This window comes from Phacochoerus africanus, chromosome 15 (genome assembly GCF_016906955.1).
Source record: "Phacochoerus africanus isolate WHEZ1 chromosome 15, ROS_Pafr_v1, whole genome shotgun sequence".
Lineage (NCBI taxonomy): Eukaryota > Metazoa > Chordata > Mammalia > Artiodactyla > Suidae > Phacochoerus > Phacochoerus africanus.
Genome location: NC_062558.1, coordinates 58,529,098 through 58,547,218, shown reverse-complemented (window position 1 = coordinate 58,547,218; position 18,121 = coordinate 58,529,098). Strand labels below are relative to the sequence as shown.

Below are 18,121 nucleotides of genomic sequence, written 5' to 3'. Positions count from 1 at the left end.
TCTACGGAGCACCCGGGGGTCACCACTGGACATCGGTCATTTTCTTAATTCAATGGGCACCCACCATGGAGAGGCCACCCTAACAGCTCAGAGCTGCCATTTAATCCTGAGGGCTTGGCTGCAAAGTTGCCCAAGACAATTTGGGGAGCTGCCCACCAACTTCCATGGGGCCAACTGAGAGAATGGCAGTGAGGGTCTATTAGCCTCTCTTGAGACCAACATCTGCATATCAATCAGAAATAAGCAAGGGGGCATCTCCAGGGGTTGCTGATCGTAGAATCAGGCACTCTGTCTCTGATTACAGAGCCCATGTATGGCTCTTTTTTTGTTTTTGTTTTTGTTTTTTTTGTCTTTTTAGGGCCACACCTGAGGCATATGGAGGTTCCCAGGCTAGGGGCTGAATCAGAGCTGCAGCTGCCAGCCTAAACCACAGCCACAGCAACGCCAGATCTGAGCCGCGTCTACGACCTACAGCACAGCTCACGGCAACGCCAGATCCTTAACCCACTGAGCAAGGCCAGGGATCGAACCCGCAATTTCATGGTTCCTAGTCGGGTTCGTTAACCACTGTGCCACGACGGGAACTCCAAGATTTTTTTTTTTTTTTTTTAAGAAATGACAACAGTTTCAGCAGAAATCAAAACAACTGGCCACAGCAGTAATTATAAACATTTTAATTCCAAAAACAAAGGCATGTGCGTGTGTTCTGTGACACCATAAGGACGGTGTGGCTTGAAAGCAAGCACACAGGAGCGCGAGGCGAGACAGGGCCTGGCTTCCTGCAGGAAGTGGCTGTGGCTGCAGTGAGCATCATTCCAGTTGGCCCTCCACGCGCCTGCCTTGATCTCTGCACTCACATGGCTGAGGACCGTCGGCTCCTTTCCCAGGATGCTTTGGACGTGACTGCATGCGTTATCACGTTTCGCACAGTAAAGCTGTCACTGGTTTATACTTAACATCTGCATAAATATTATAAAGTGTGATTTTTCTCTATATGTGGATTGGACCAGCTGGCGGTGTGATGCACGCTGCTGTCCGCTGACGGTCACGGTAACAGTGACGTGTAAAATGCCGATCGTGGAACATGCAGCTGTCTCGTCATCAGGGCAGAAGGCGTTATGTATGTGCTCTACTTGAGTTGTCTTAAGATGTTACATGGCTTTTGTTTGAATTTTCCAGTTCTGGTAATTGTGCCTCCCGTGCCCCACCACTCTGGGGCCATGGGAGGCGGGAGGGAGGCATGTGGTGTCAAGGTTTGTCGTCATCCCGTGAGATATCTTTCAGCAACCTGAGATCAAGTTCTTGTGTTTTCTACATGCTCTCAACTCCCACAGGACGGGTCTCCTGGCTTGCAGGCTTTGCTCTGTTAGGTTTGGGGAGCTCCGGGGAGACACCGTGGGGGGTTCCATCTCTCCACCCAACCGCATGGCTCCTCCAGCCCCAGCGCCACTACTGCTCATCGGAAGCACTCTGCTGGGAGGCCGTGTCATCCAGGCCCATGTCCTCCTGGCTTGCTCTTCTGCACATCACTCCCAGGCTCTCAGCCAGAGGGCGGTCTCCAAGTGGCCCCTGCTCCGTGGTCTCTGTGGGTTCACACGGCTCAGAGAAGTGCTTCCAAAGAGACGAGAGAAGCAACAAGTGATGGCTCAGCAGGGCTGACTGTCTGTCTGACCCACCACCCCCACTGCTGTAGGGACTCGCCCGCCATGTGGCAGGAACCTGCGGACAGAGGGTCAGGCCCAGTTACAGAGGACCAAAGGGGCCCTTGAGGATGTGAAGCCTGAGCCAGGGTGCTCAGAGTGGAGGGTGCTGCACACAGGGAGGCTTTTCTCAGGGAATCTGGAAAGAGATGACCTTGGGTAAAATGTCACTTGTGAGCCTGCATTTCCTGGGTTTGGATCAACATCACTTCATACACACTTAGCCCTGCACAAATGCCAAGTCCTGCAGGTTGGACCCCAGAAGGTAGTACTGCAGAGGGCTTTTTATTCTGCCTGCCTATAGTCCCAAGGACCCAGCCATGCTGGTTGGAGAGAGGGAAAGACAATTTTCCAGAATCCCAGAACTGCACACATGTGGAGGTTCCCAGGCTAGGGATCCAATCAGAGCTATAGCCACTGGCCTATGCCAGAGCCACAGCAACACCAGATCCAAGCCACATCTGTGGCCTACATGACAGCTCATGGCAATGCCAGATCCTTAACCCACTGAGCGAGGGCAGGGATTGAAGCTGCATCCTCATGGATGCTAGCCAGGCTCATTAATCGCTGAGCCATGATGGAAACTCCTTTTTTTTTTTTTTTAAACAGCTGCACCCATGGCATATGGAAGTTCCTGGGTTAGGGGTGCAATCAGAGCTGTAGCTGGGACCTATGCCACAGTCATGGCAATGCCAGATACTTAACCCACTGAGCGAGGCCAGGGATCACACCCGTATCCTCACAGACACTATATCGGGTTCTTAACCCACCAAGCCACAACAGAAACTTCAAAACGCTCTTTTTCTAACTTTTAAATAGGTAAAATTAGAAAACCATCTCGGCAGCTTTGCGTTTAAATCTGGTGGCCAGGAACCCATGAAAATCTAACTACAGTGCTTATTTAGGAAACTAACTACAGTAGTTTCCTCTTGCTCAGGCCAGAGGAACATGCAAAGAGAAGGGAACAAGATGTGCTCCTGCTGCCTGGACCCATGGAGAGCAAGCCCCCCACATCCCGGGCGAAGGGTGAGGGGGCTCTGGCGTCTGGCTTCCTCCAACAACGTTATTCCCCACAGGACAGGTTCCATGCATCCTGTTGGCTTCAGAGGCAGCCCAACTGCCTCCTGTCTGATGACCTGGGGCCCCTGTGGGGAGGGGATGGGCGCCTGCAGGCAAGAGGGCGGGGCCATCAGGCCAGGAGTCCCCTCCCAACCGCGCCAAATCCCTTACCCTGGTGGGCTGGCTGGTGGCCCTGGCCGAGGGGCCCATGGTGATGTTGACGCTGCTGGATGACTGGGTGTCACTGGTGTTGCCCCCCTCTGCGGCAGAGAGTCCAGAAATGACCAGGGCACTCGAGAAGCTCCTCTTGCCAAAGAGGAAACTCAGGGTGGAGCTGGTGGACGAGCCCAGGCTGGACCGGAGCAGGGCCTCGGCCCGCTCACGGACGCTCAGGTGGCCGGTGGTGATGACGGGTGGGGGCTGGGAGTGCAGGGATGCCGCCGAGGTGCGCAGGGATAGCCGGCTGCCTGAGAGCCGCTGGGCCAGCTCGTGGACTGACGTGGACGTCTGCAGGAAGGCCGGGTGGCTGTCCACCACAGGGCCGGCCGAGCGCGGGGCAGGCGGCGTTTGGCTTAAGGCCCTATGGGCCTGGACCGACTGACTCCTGCCTTTCCTCCTGCCTGTGAAGAAGAGCAGAGCGAGGCAGGGAGTGACAGGGGCCTGGTGCAGAACCCAGGGAGCTCGACTCGATGTTCTGTGATAACCCATGTGGGGCAAGAATCTGACAAGGAAAACAGATACGCATGTATCTACATACGCATGTGTAACTGAGTCACTGTGCTGTGCACCTGAAGCTCACACACTGTAAACCAGTCACACTCCAGTATAAAAATAAAACACAAACATCAGAGCGGGAATTAAGGGGCAAGAAGAGAACAGCAGGGGCATTCAGAAGTCACTTATGTAGTCAATCAGAGCTTTCTCAAAAGGGAAACTAAAGCAAGAAAGACAGAAAGGAGAGAGAGAAAGAGAAAGAAAAGAACAAGAAAGAAAAGGGGAGAAAAAGAAAAAAGAAAAGGAAAGAGAGAAAAGAAAGCAAAGTAACTAAAGAAAGAAAGGAAGAAAGAAGAAGAGAAAGAAAGAGGAAAAAAAGGAAGAAAGGGAAAGAAAAAGAAAAGAAAGAAAGAAAGAGGAAGGAGAGAAAGAAGGAAGAAAAAGAGGAAGAAGAAGACAGACCAGGAGTTCCCGTCGTGGCGCAGTGGTTAATGAATCCGACTAGGAACCATGAGGTTGCGGGTTCGGTCCCTGGCCTTGCTCAGTGGGTTAAGGATCCGGCGTTGCCGTGAGCTGTGCTGTAGGTTGCAGACGCGGCTCGGATCCCGCGTTGCTGTGGCTCTGGCCTAGGCCGGTGGCTATGGCTCCGATTCAACCCCTAGCCTGGGAACCTCCATATGCCGCGGGAGTGGCCCAAGAAATAGCAACAACAACAACAACAAAAAGACAAAAGACAAAAAAAAAAAAGAAGAAGACAGACCAGGTTGCTATGTTGCCACTGCAGGTGGCTGCCAGTGTCCATGTGTGTGTGGTGAGGTGGGAGGCCTGCTTTGCTGGGCCTCAGGGCCCCCAACCTTCTGGGCTGGGGTGGAGGCCTGGGGGCCCAGTGCTGGGCTCCACTGAGGCCTGAGACCTGAAGGGCTGACCCAGGGCGGGGGTGGGTCCGTCTGGTTTGCTTAGGCCTGTCCTGCTTTAGCACCAAAGTCCTGCATCCCTGGCTGCCTCCATCCTGAACAAACCCACGACATGGCATCATCAAGCTAATCCCATCTTGTTCCTGCCTCAGCTCCTCCTGGGCTCCTCTTATAGGAAGTGATAAAGGTCAAACATGCAAGTTGGTATGATTTTTAAGTGCCTTCAAAGGCGGGGGGAGGGGGGGGAGGGAAGGCTTGAACCCCAAGCTGAGGCCTTTTTCTCTAGCAAAGTCTTCCCTCCAGATCAAGGTCTCTGAGAGGAAGCCCTCAGCGGCCCTGCGCAGGCATGCGCAGCCCGCGTTCCACATCTATCAGGACCCCCGGTGGGTTGGAGTGGCTCGCAGTTCCCTTTTGCCAGCGGTCCCTCCCCTCAGGGTCCCTCTTGCTGAGACCTGTCAAAACTAGGCCATTGGAGTTCCCACCGTGGCTCAATGGTTAACGAATCTGACTAGGAACCATGAGGTTGATGGTTCGACCCCTGGCCTTGTGGGTTAAGGATCCGGCATTGCCGTGAGCTGTGGTGTAGGTTGCAGACTTGGCTCAGATCCTGTGTTGCTGTGGTTCTGGCGTCGGCCGGCGGCTACAGCTCCGATCAGACCCCTAGCCTGGGAACCTCCATATGCCACGGGAGAGGCCCAAGAAATGGCAAAAAGACAAAAACAAACAAACAAACAAACAAACAAACAAAAAACCTAGGCTGTTTTTGACCCACGTGTTGGACTGCCCAGGGATTTTGGTCCTGGCGCTTGCTAGAACACTCGATTCCTTAGCTTAAGCCTCTCAATAATCATTGGGACTAATTTTAAAATATTATTTTGAAGGGGGCAGCTAGAGACATCACAGTGCTACTAATTGCTTTATTGGCATGTCCCCTGGAGTGGCTACAGTGACATGAAATCAGAAAAAAATTAAAAAATAGAGAGGACTGCAGGGTGGTACCCCCAATGGCTGTCACCTCCCCCCCAGGTGCCCAAATTATTATTATTTTTTAACAAGTTTTTTTTTTTTCTTTTTTGGCCGCCCAAGGCACATGGAGTTCCCAGACCAGGGATCAGGTCCGAGCCACTGTTGTGATCTATGCCGCAGCTGCAGCAACACAGGATCCTTAACCCACTGTGCCAGGCCGGGGATCGAACCTGCGTCCCAGAGCTACAGTGGTGCTGCTGATTGTGCCACAGCGGGAACTCCCAAGTGCCCTAATTTTTAACTGTGTATCCGGTGATTTTCTGAAATGCTTGTCTAGGGGAGCCAACTCCTTAGGGAAATGTTAATACGGACCAGCCCTGCCCCTCCCAGGGGCAGCTGACTGGCTAAAAGGGCCCCTCGGCCTCACACAGACCCTCCTAGTGCAATGTGCCTGCTGTGATGTGGGGTCTCCTTTCCAGAGGGTTCTGGGGCTCCCACCTGGCTCCCTCCCCTCAACGCCTGTCTGCTGAGAAATCAGCATTCCCCCCCCCCCACAACCCCCATGTGCCAAGATGCAGCTTACAGGTTCCTGGGTGAGTACAGCAGCCCCCACACCCCTAGGCCCAGGGCTCCCCCTGGGTGGGGACCATCTGAATGGTCCCTGCTCAAGAGCTGAGTATGTTATTCTTTAGAGGAAGGTAGAGAAGGGAGAAGGGGAGCCTGACGAATCAGAATTAAGACCAGAGATGGCTATCTGTTAGTTTATTCAGAGTCTGGCAAGGCCAAACATCTGTGTGTGATTTATACTCTAACGCTGATTGCTGCTCCCAAATTCTCCACATTCATCTGCATGACAGTGATTTTGATGCTGCATCGACCACCGGGGCTTGATGGGGGAATGTCCCAGTTAATTCCAGTCACGCAGGGACAAAGCACATCTGTGTGTCAGAGGGGAGTGTCTGTATTCTATTCAAGAAGGGCTGACCACTCCCCCCATCTCACTGCTTCAGATTTCCTTAGGTTTTTTTTTTGGGGGGGGGGTCACTCTTTTTTTTTTAAATTACTTTTGCAAATGGAACAAGTAAGAAACCAGGCTAAATGCATTTATGCTACTTGGGATCATTATTTTATAGCTTAACTTTGCAATTACTTCATTACCAAATTATGAGTGTTTCTAGGGGAAATCTCCTTAGAACTTGGGTTGAAATCCACATGAATCACCTTCCTTGGTTCATTGTCTTGGTACAACGCCTTCATCTTGGATTATTATCTGAAAGCTGGTACAAATCTTAACTAGTAAACGGCGCAGTCTTCCTGTCCACCTCGGGCTTCATAACAGACATGAATTCCTAACTGCTCTCAGCAAGCAGGCCACTGGCCTCCACCGGCAGGCCTGTCCCCTTCCAGCAAGACTGGGTTGTTAGGCCATGGCTGGGGCTGCCCAGTGAGTGCCCAATCACCAGGCGTGAGGGCATGCCAGCCAGGCCTGAAGGGCAGCCACGCTCAGCATGGCCACCTGGGACCCCAGTCCTTTGGGTGTCTGGCAAGGGCCAGGATTGGGTTACTCAGCTGGGAACTGAGGCAGGGACCAAGGAATCGAGGGAGCGGTGGGGACCCCAGTTATGGGCATTGAGCCTGGGGTGCTGTGAGTAAAACAAGATCCCTGTGCTTGGAATTTGATTCCCATGTCTCCGTCACTGCTACTTGGCTGGGCTTCTCAGTCCTGCCCTGGCAGGAGAGTCAGGTCATCCACCTCCGCGCCGGGGACTCCCTCCCTTGGGGCAGAGCACAGGGGTCCTAACTGTTCAAATTACCACCTTCCATCCTCCACCTCCACCCTGCCTCTCGGACAGCATCCTTTCTGCAGGCTCAGCCCAGGACATGCTGATGGGCCAACGAGGGCCCAACCTGCAAAACTCACCTGTCCCTGGAACCCAGAGTGTCTTAAGTTCCTGAGTGGGAACAGAGTTAACCCCAGACAACTTGGGTGGGTCACTTCCTCACTTTGGCCATTAGAACCATTGATAGTAAAAAAGGGGACATTTCAGTTTTCTGGGGGCAGGAGGAGGTGTCTGTGTCCTGGTGTAGGGGAGGCAGGCTGTCTCTTTCCCAACTTTGGGCCTTTCTGGATGTCTCCCAGGGCCGTTGTGCCCTGGATGTCCCCAGATCCCCCTGCTGTTTGTTTATTTGTTTATTTATTTATTTATTGTCTTTTTTTGCCTTTTCTGGGCCGCTCCTGTGGCATATGGAGGTTCCCAGGCTTAGGAGTCTAATTGGAGCTGTAGCCACCGGCCTATGCTAGAGCCACAGCAACTCAGGATCTGAGCCGTGTCTGCAACCTACACCACAGCTCACGGCAACACCGGATCCTTAACCCACTGAGCAAGGCCAAGGATCGAACCCACAAATTCATGGTTCCTAGTCAGATTCATTAACCACTGCGCCATGAAGGGAACTCCTCCCCCTGCTGTTTAGAGGTGGGCCTGGGAGTCCTAGTTTCAAGCAAACTGCCTCACGTGTGTCATTCTTTTGAAGGCAGATCTGGACACCAGCCCTGTCCACCTACCCCCCAGAAAGTGTGTTCAGCTTATGCCACCTGCCATGAGGCTCCCCTGGGAAGATTTGGGGATGCCTCCCCCGTGAGCCCTCAGGCAGGATGGAGCCCCAGCAGCTGCTGAGGCAGGAGGATGCCAGGCAGGGCAGGAGGGACCATCTCTGCCCCCCCACCCCCAGGATCCACTGGCCCCCTCAGGGACCTAAGCCTGATGATCTGAAAGGTGGTCTCTCTTGCATCCCTCAGCGGACCAGCCAGGCTGCATGCGGAGCCGCCTGGATGCTCTAGGGAGAGCCTTTGGGGACCAAGGCATGGTCCTCCTTTGTGGGGGTAGGAGACAGGCAAATGCCCTTTGGGGCCCCTTTCTTCCCAGGACCAGAACCACTTGCTGTGGCCAGCGCCCCGCCCCCATGGCATCACTAGGAGAGCATGAAGCTGAAGCCCTGTGGGGTTCTACAGGGGGCTTGGGCTACAAGGACAAGCCGACCAGCAGCTGCTGACTCTTCACTCTTGGCTGTGATCGTCGAAGGCTGGCTGCATGTGAGCCTCACCTGGGCCTCCTGTGACCAAACGCCTGACAGCCCCACCCCTAGTGAAGCCCTAGAGGGGGCGGCTGAGTAGGGGGTGTGGACCATCCACTCAGGCGGCGTCAGCACACCTTAGCCCAGCACTTCAGGGGGTCCAGCTCTGCTCATCTCTCCCCACAGGGCCAGAAGGCTGTGGACACAAGGGACGCGCTGGCCTGCTCCCCCACACTCTCATCTCCAGAAGACCCTACAGGATCCGAAGCCTCCGCAGACCTTTCCCCAAGCTCCGCCCCCAGGGTGGGCCTTGGGCCTTCACAGGTTGTGCCCTGAGGCCTGAGGCGAGGCAGGGAGCAGCGGGCAGGGTGAGGATGGGGCATGGACATGCAGACAAGGGGGTCCACCCACGCACAGGCCCTGGTTGGGCGTGGCTGTGGGGGGACAGTGGGCTGGCATGTCCATGTGCATTCCTGTCCCCAGCCCTGAGGAATTGAGGCCCGCCCCCTGTTCTCCTCCCGGCTTCCCTGCATAGCTCGCTTGGCTGTCCTGGTGCAGGAGCACGGCTCACTGGCCCTGATACACACGGGCTGACACAGCGACACAGAGGCTGAGCCCAGGCTGGGAGAGGCATGTCCTGCCAGAGGAAGCAGCAGCTGCAGAGGCCTGGAGGAGGGGGGGCTGAGCGTGGGTGAGGGGTGGCAAGGGAGCCAGCTGGAGGGGGATGTGGATCACAGGGGGCCCTGCAGGACAGGTGAGGGCCCCGTTGCCTATGCCCCCCCAGTTCCTACACTGAAGTCCTAATCTTAAAGCCTCAGGACGTGACCTTATTTGGACATAGGGCTATTGCAGGTGTGATTAGTTAAGACAGGGTCATCCTGGAGTAGGGTGGCCTCATGCGATACAACTGGTGTCCTCATCAAAGGGGACATTGGGACACAGGCACGTACACAGGAAGAACGCCCTGTGAAGACGAAGGCAGAGGTCAGGATGAGCCCCTACAAGATGAGGGACATCCAAGACCACCCACAAAGCCCCCAGAGATGCCTGCGCCAGACTGTCCGTCATGGCCTCAGGAGGTAGCAGTGGGGCTGATGCCTGGATCTTGTCACAGCCACTTAGTTTGCGGTGCTTTGCTGCAGCTCCCTAGCAAAGGAACACGGGTTTGTTCTGAGGGATCCGGGAAGCCATGATTCAACAGGAGGATGTCCTGAGTCAGAATGTACCAGCACCGTGGCTGGTGTGCGGGAAAGAGGTTTATGATCAGGGCGGTTGGCAGGGCTGCCCGACACTGACTGAGGGAGGCTCGCCCTCTGTTTGGGGTGGGGAAGGGCACAGGGGGTCCCCTGCCAGCTCTCTGAGCCTCTGCGGGGGAGTGGGGGGAGGGTGCAGTGGCCAGAGTAACGCCCCCCTGGGAACGCACAGCAGCCTCTTCTTTCCCCAGATCGTCAGCCTCTCCAGCACAGGGAAGGACATGTATCTGTTCTTTGCCCCTACCCCTCCCCCTGCCCAGGCACAGATGTGATTTTCTAGATGGGGAAACGCAGGGTAGTTTCTGAATGGAGAAATGCCTGAGTGTTCGGCATTTCTGTCCAAGTGACTGGTCTGAACTAGAGAGGCTGGATCCGGGTACGGGGGAGGCAGGGTCTGGCTGGAGGGGGCACAGGCTTTTCGAGAGCAGGATGCAGGCGTCCCGGACCAGCTCTGACTCCATGAGATGCCTCTTCCCTTGTTCACAAGCGCAGCCATGCCAGCACTGGCAGGGCCTGGAAAGAGCCCCGCCGGGGTGTCAGGATGACGAGGTGGCCTCCATCCATTCTGGGGGACCTGAGATCTGGAGGTAGATGTGGCCTTGAGGACCCCCAGCCTCGTTGCCATGTGCACACCAGCCCAGGAACCAGCTCTCCGGGCCTCCTGACCACAGACGTACTGCCTCCCGCAGGACCAGTTCACTTGCCCAAACAAGTATGAAGACCCAGCCATGCTCTACGAGGCCATCCAGTCCTTTGAAAAGGCCCCTCAGAGTCACCTTTTCTTTTTTCTTTTTCCGTTGTTGTTTTGTTTTTGTCTTTTTAGGGCCATAGCCTCAGCATATGGAGGTTCCCAGGCTAGGGGTCAAATCGGAGCTACAGCAGCAGGCCCATGCCAGAGCCACAGCAAAGCCAGATCCGAGCCACATCTGCGACCTACACCACAGCTCACGGCAACACCGGGAATGAGGCCAGGGATTGAACCTGCTTCTGAATGAGCAGGGGATTGAACCTGAATGAGGCCAGGGATTGAACCTGCTTCTTCCCGATGCTAGTCAGATTTGTTTTCGCTGAGCCACGATGGGAACTCCCAGGGTTGCCTTTTCTTTCTTTTTTTTTTTGTCTTTTGTTGTTGTTGTTGCTATTTCTTGGGCCCCTCCCGCGGCATATGGAGGTTCCCAGGCTAGAGGTTGAATCGGAGCTGTAGCCACCGGCCTACGCCAGAGCCACAGCAACGCGGGATCCGAGCCGCGTCTGCAACCTACACCACAGCTCATGGCAACGCCGGATCGTTACCCCACTGAGCAAGGGCAGGGACCGAACCCGCAACCTCATGGCTCCTAGTCGGATTCGTTAACCACTGCGCCACGACGGGAACTCCCATGGGTTGCCTTTTCTAACCCAGCCCCCTTCTCCCAGTGGAGTGGGATAGTGGAACGACACCCAACTGGTTGAGCCAAACTAGTTGGGCCTTAGTTTAAATGTGATTTTAAACTTGACACTCAGCCCAAACTTGGACCAAGCCACCTCCTGCATTCCCTTCTGCTACCTCCCTTCTCTTTCCTTCTGCTCTGAAATGTCAGGTGTAAGTGGAGGCAGGTGACAGCAGCAGAGCAGGCAGAGGATGCAGTCACCTGGCTGCCTCGCCAACACACTTGGAGGGGGCGGATCAACTCATAGGACAGAGGCGCCACCACACAGGGGAACACCACCCAGTGGTCACTGAGTGAGTGAGAGATGGAATGGAAGGGAGTGACCACTGGACCGATGGACAGACAGACGGATGGCCGGCTGAGGTAATGGCCAGACAGACAGATAAAAGATAAACACTGAATCTAAGACAGAGAGAGTTCTAAGTAGAACCTATAAGAGTCAATATATTTGGGGAGTCCTTTGGCCCAATACTGATTTTTCCTGCATGAAAGGGCTCTCAGGTTAGAATGACAACCTATCCAACAGTGTTGGCCGGCTGGACCAAAGGAGGCTACATCAGTAACCACGAGGCCCCGCTGCACCCACCTGCCCTCCGTGGCCCTTCACAGGGCGACCAGTGGCGGGCCCCTTCCTTTCTGGGCTGTTCTGAGCTGCTCTCCCGGCTCTCACCACTGGGGGCACTGCTGCCGCCTGAGGGCCAAGCGCCCCCTCCGTCCACATCCTCAATGTGGCCAGCGCCCTGCGTTCCCGCATCACACTCCTTCCGCATCCTGGGACACGGAGAAAAGCTTCAGGGTTCTTCACCAAAACGTTTCTAATTCCCCTCATCGCCCCACCACATCCATGTCCAAATCAGGATGGCAGACCACGCTCTACAGGTGAGCAGTGCACCTGGGAGGCAGGTGGAGAGCGGGGGCGACTATTCCCCAAACCTCAGTGTTGGATAAATGAATACACGGCATCTGGATGGAGAAGCTGCAGGCTCCACCTCTCACAGGAATCCTCAGCTTTGAGCCTCCACAAGGAGCTCTGCCGGATTCAGGCAAAACACCTTAGAATTCCTTCCAACCAACTAGGGACGTTGTTATAACCGGGTAAGAAGACAATGGGATGCCAAGTGAGTGTTGGCGAGACGGAGGGGCGGGGCAGGGGCCTTCAGGCAGGTTCGCAGCCGCAGACGTGCAACAGTGACTCCCAGAGACCCACAGGCCCAGCCGTTCTACCAGGACTCAAGCCCAAGTCTCAGCCCGCGGCAGCCGGAGGGAGACAGACTCTGCCAAGGTTCCCCCGGAACCATCACCGGAGGCTGCTTGTTGAAACCAACTATGGGTCGGCGGACACGTGGGCGGGGAGGTTTAATCACAGAAGATAACAGGAATGGAGGGTGAAATTCCATCCAGAAGACCCGGAGCTCCAGCCCCTCCCCAGCCCGCCTCCAGACAAAGCCCGCGTGGGCTGCGAACACCCACCTTAACCACTTGGTTCGGAACCATGCCCTGATGCCATCCCAAGTGACGGGTCCGCTCCACACGCTCTTCAGCTGCCTGTGGGTCCCTAGGTAGGATGTGGTTAGCGGGGAGACGTACATGGGGTAGCCCAGGGGCTGGTCACAGGAGGAATTAATTAGGTTTCGGAGGACCTGCTTGTTGTTCTGGATGCTGCCGCGCTCAGGGTTACGGTTGCGGAGGAAGATGAGCTCTTGCTGCTGCCCCGCCCACAGTCCTCGGACACACTCCCTGTTCACCTGCGGGGTAGGAGAACACGGGGAGAGGAGCAGATGGCCCGGCTGCTGGATGTTGGCCCTGGATCTGAATACCTGATACCCAGAAAGCTTTTTGGCCCAAAGCTTTCATGGGTCAAGTCGGAATGACAGCCCTGCAAGGTGGATGTGATGCTCTTTTTATGGGGAAACAGATCAAATAAGAACAGAGTAAGGCTCTGTTTCAGCCGGTTGGTCTGAAGCTCTGTGAAAAGGAAAATCTCTGCAAAGAGAGTTCTTGGGTCCAGGAACAGGTCATGAAAGGGAGGTCTGGAATTTTAGAGAATTTCAAAGTCTTGAAGAATAAGCGAGGAAGTTCCTTTGCAGTGCGGTGGGTTAAAGATCTGGTGTTGCTGCAGCTGTGGCATAAGTTGCAACTGCATCTGGCACTGGATCCTTGCCCTGGGGAACTTCCACACGCCGAGGGTGTGGCCAAAAAACAATAATGATATAATAAGCTAGATCCTCAGCTACACGTGAGTCTAGTCAAAGGACATCTTGTCAAAAGACTCACCTCTGCATCGGCTCTCTGGGCAGGAAGTGGCTCTAACAGAGATGTACAGCCTGCCCCCGCCCCCCGCATGCTGGCCAAAGTTTATTACGTCCAGATTGTGTGGACACCAGCACAGGGGCCAACCTGTCCCATTTCTTCCCACATTCCGCCCGCCGGGAAAAGTGGCTGCCGTACCTTGATCACCTTGAAGCTCAGGAAGCTTCTGTGGAGCATGATGACCTTGTACTCGTCTGCGCCCTCATCCACCACATGCCGCAGGGTCAGCAGCTCCTCCTTGTTGGCCAGCACGGCGCCCCGCCAGGCAGGGTCACCCTCGTGGCAGATCACCACTTTCCTTTCAAAGGACTGGATGGCCTCATAGAGCACAGCCGGGTCTTCATACTCGTCTGGGCAAGTGAACTGGTCCTGCGGGAGGCAGTCCATCTGTGGTCAGGAGGCCTGGAGAGTTGGTCCCTGGGCAGGGGTGCACATGGCAACGAGACAGGGCTGGGGGGCGGGGGAGGCGGCGGCCTCAAGGCCACATCTACCTCCAGATCTCAGGTCTCCCAGGGTGGATGGGGGCCATCTCGACATCCCAGCGCCTTGACGGGACTAGAGCTTGTGGCTTATGTTCCTATGGCTTTTCCATACAGTGTGGGCACTTCTGATGTCATTTCCTCCAGCCCAGACCCCTCGTCCATCCCACCTCCTAGGGACTCTCGAGGGCAAACTGCCACTGGTCATGTCAAGAACGTGCGATGCCTAAAGGCTTACTTGCTAAGTAAGAAGCCCACTCGCCAAGGTCATGCCAAGGGAGAGGACTGTGTTTTTGAAAGGTCATTTTTTCCCCTAATGTATTGGACTTACACTTTTTTTTTTGCTTTCTTTTTTCTTTGTTGGCTGCATATGGAGTTCCCAAGCCGTAGTTTTCACTTAAGCCATAGCTGCAGCAATGCCAGGTCCTTAACTCCCTGCACTGGGCCGGGGATTGAACCTGTGACCCGGTGCTCCCAATACATTCCAATCTCATTGCACCACAGTGAGAATTCCACTTTTTTTTTTTTTTTTGCTTTTTAGGGCTACATCTGCAGCATATGGAAGTTCCCAGGCTAGGGGTCAAATCAGAGCTGTAGCCGCTGGCCTACGCCACAGCCACAGCCACAGTACCACTGGATCCAAGCTGCATCTGCAACCTGTACCACAGCTCATGGCAACCCTGGATCCCCAACCCACTGAGTGAGGCCAGGGATTGAACCTGAATCCTCATGGATGCTAGTCGGATTCGTTTCCACTGTGCCACAATGGGAACTTCTGACTTTTTTTTTTTTAAGGGATGTTTACCTGGTGCAGCTTCAGGGACATCTTGAGAGCTGGGGCAACGACTTTGTGCAGCAGGTCGATGTCTGCAAACACCCACTCATCTCGGGCTGTAATTCTGAAGTCACCTTTGAAGAGGGCGTGGAGGCCATACAGGAAGGAGTCCAGACTGTGAAACAAAAGTCAAGTGACTGCTGGTTCACCGCGAGCGAGGTTATTCAGTATCTGGTCACCCAGAGCAGGCTTGGGTCTCCCGTGTGTCATCTCAAGAAGCATCTTAATGTCTCTAGGCTGAGCCAGCAGGTGTTCCACCAAACGCCTGACCCTGCAGCCCCTCTTTTTCACCCTCCCTCGTGACAACTGCCGCAATGGTCAACCTCCAGGAAGAGGCACTGACACACTGGATCTGTGAGTGCGACAGTGGAGATCCTGGTCTGGGCTGGCTGCCAGTCTGGCCCAGCAGCCCTGGGGCCTCCACTTTTCAGGAGGGAGGCTTGGGGAAGAGCCCTGGCCCTTCCATCTGTCTTCTCTACGTTTCTGGATAGCACTTTCGGGCTATGTCACTCTTAATAAAGTTCAGATCCTACCACCATATGGAGAGAGAAAGTGACGCATAATTAAATCTCAGATTCGCCCTTTAGATTTAGATTTAGATTTTCAGGGAACATCCATCTACCAATCCCACCCTGTTTTGTTTTGTTTTTTCCTTTTACGGCTGCACCCGTGGCACTTGGAAGTTCCCAAGCTAGGGGTCAAATTAGAGCCATAGCTGCCAGCCTGCACCACAGCTACAGCAACACCAAATCTGAGCCTCGCTGTGACCAACACCACAGCTCAGGGCGATGCTGGATCCTTAAACCGCTGAGTGAGACCAGGAATCGACCCAAAACCTCATGGTCGCTCAGATTCAATTCCGCTGCATCACAATGGGAACTTCCGCTACCTTCTTTTTAATGCCTGAGATGGATGCAGCACAATAGAGGGGGTAGAAATGGCTGGATTTCACAGGATTGTCCAGGTTTTCTGTCACTAGGTTTTTCTAGAGATGGAATTGAGCATTACCTGGGGAGGAAAGAGGAGGCGCCTGAGGGCTGCCTTTCACAATCTGGGTCCTTTACCTTCTGGATGGACCCAGGGAGCAGGCTGATGAAAGCGACACACTGCACGTTGCGAGGAAGGAGGGGAAGAACCAGTCTTCCTGAATTCTCTCCCTCTGTTTCCATCAATACCCTTGGCCCTCCGGCCTCCACCATTCCTGGGAAGCAAGCACCGCAACAGCCTCCCCATCAGGGTTGAACTGGGACAGACAGAGCAGGGCAGTGTGTGGCAGAGACTCTGGGGATGGAGCTCAGAAGGACGGGATGAGCTGGCTCACAGAGCAAGACCCTGGATGCAGCAATGTTAGACCCATGCAGGGAAATAACTCCGCTGACCCCTGTTGGAGGTGTCATTGCTGGAACGTACCACTATCATTAATCTCCTTCCAGAACTCCCTTGAGAGAGGCAGGCTGTGGGAAGTGGAGGCAGCCAGGATCTAGGCAGGTGGGGCGGGTGCTGGGGCCTGGAGGAGCCCAGAACCTTGCAGAAAGTTCCAGGAGACAGTCCTCCTGAACAGGCTCCCCCCACCCCCCACCATTCCCCAGAGAACCCAGACCTTCTGCCGGGAGGGAGGGCTTAGCAGCTTCCCAGACCCTGGGAGGGGAGGGCTGGACAGCAGGGCCCGGCTGCAGAAGGAAGGATGCAGGGAGGGAAGGCTTAAAACAGGGCCATCCGCTGTCAACGGAAAACATTCTAAAATGCCCCTGTCCTCAGTGAAGTATGGTGAAGAGAGCATTAAAAATGAGTGGGGTTTCTTCTGGAAAGTCTTAGAAGAATGCCTCGCAGCTTGCACACACACTTAGAGACATGAGTCCCCGAGATGTAGGGCTGGGGACGATGCAGAGGAAGGTTAAGGGACTGGCTCCCCACCCCCAGTCGCTCAGAGCAACGTGCACAGGCAGAAGAGAAGAGCCAGGGATTCAGGGCTGCCATAGAGGCGGATCCCCATCGGTAAACGCCCTTCCACAGGCCTCTTTGAGGGCCTGCGTTCCCATCCCAGGCCCCCAACCACTGCTGTTCCACTGGTCATTTCTGTTTTCAGAGGAAAATGACGCATGGGGAAGCTGACTGCTGTGCTATTAAACTGAATCTCCATGCAGAAAACAAAGCCTGAATCTGAACTCCATAAGACTGAGGGTGTTACCCTCAGCACCTTGACAGTCCCGGCATCCTGAAAGTAAGGTGTTTCATTACCTGCCTCTTATCCTCCGGAAAGTGAAGAGGAGGAAGGCAGAGATATGATGAGCTGGGAAGGCTTTGAGGCTGGGGGGAAGGGGTCTCCGGGAGGCCCCGCAGCACATTTCTGACTTGGTGTTTCATGGGGCTTTGTCCTTTTGTCTCTGCTGAGATGACAGGCTCCCTCCCCCAGACCAGCAGCTGGAATAAGTACACAGGGTTACATCCGAGTCCATCGAAGTCGGCCTCCGTGGACACTGGAGCAGCCCCTGCCCAGCCCCCTAGTGCTTTTGTAGTGACTTGAGTTTTTAGTACATGTGGTGGCACGTAAGCCCATGCTGATCTCTGTACCTCGTCTGGTTCTCTACACATGGGTGTGCATCTCACACATGTTACACGTGTCAGGTTTCTTCTGGGCCCTGCTCCACCCTGTCGCTACATAATCCCACTCAGATGGACTTGGTTGTTCCTGCACTGAGGACTGCCTGGTGACAAACTCCGAGACGGGCCCTCTGCAGCTCTTCTGCAGGGCTTGACCTGTGTTCCATGGAGTTAGGACCTGAACAATGTCTCCCCTTGATAACTGTATGCATGTGTTTGTGTGCATGTGTGTATGTGTGTATGCACAGCATGGGTACAACATGTGTGTGTGCATGAGCATGGGAGCACATCTGTGTGTGTGTGCATTGTGTATGTGTGCACAGCACGGGTGCACATTTGTGCTTCATGGGTGTGTGTATGTGCACAGCATGGGTACACATTTGTGTATGCATGTGTATACATGTGTGTGCATGTGTGTGTGCCCAAGCATGGGCGCACATCTGTATTGTGCATGTGTATATATGTGTAAGTGTGTGTACAACATGGGTGCACATTTGTGTGTGTGCATGTGTGTGCTGGAAAGAATGATCCAGCCTCTGCCCCAGCGTGACTCTGTACCCCTAGCAGTGTGACACCAATGACCATGAAACTGGGTCTTGGTGACACTCTGATTGTACTGACTCCTGTTCTTGTCTTTCTGGTTCCTGACCCCCTTTCCTACTATAAGATGGCCTGACTGCTGGTACTGCAGACACATGAGAGCCTGGGGCCATCAGTGCTGAAGTTGTTCACAACCTTCCTGGAAACAGCTATTTTCTGGCTTGAGACTCACTGTTGCCTGCAGT

General features: G+C 54.6%; 1 protein-coding gene across 1 annotated transcript in view; it reads right to left on the bottom strand.

Annotated features, from left to right (window-relative positions):
* Nucleotides 1–659: 659 nt before the first annotated feature.
* The window catches only part of LOC125116958 (pecanex-like protein 2), a 267,908-nt gene continuing 250,446 nt past the window's right edge, over nt 660–18,121 (bottom strand). Inside the window, exons 28-33 of the mRNA XM_047762658.1 lie at nt 14,706–14,850; nt 13,560–13,790; nt 12,582–12,856; nt 11,698–11,882; nt 2,931–3,379; nt 660–1,611 (exon numbers count right to left, since the gene is read on the bottom strand). Of these exons, the coding sequence (XP_047618614.1) occupies nt 1,450–1,611; nt 2,931–3,379; nt 11,698–11,882; nt 12,582–12,856; nt 13,560–13,790; nt 14,706–14,850 (1,447 nt within the window). The 3' untranslated portion in view covers nt 660–1,449. The remainder of the gene's footprint in view (nt 1,612–2,930; nt 3,380–11,697; nt 11,883–12,581; nt 12,857–13,559; nt 13,791–14,705; nt 14,851–18,121) is intronic.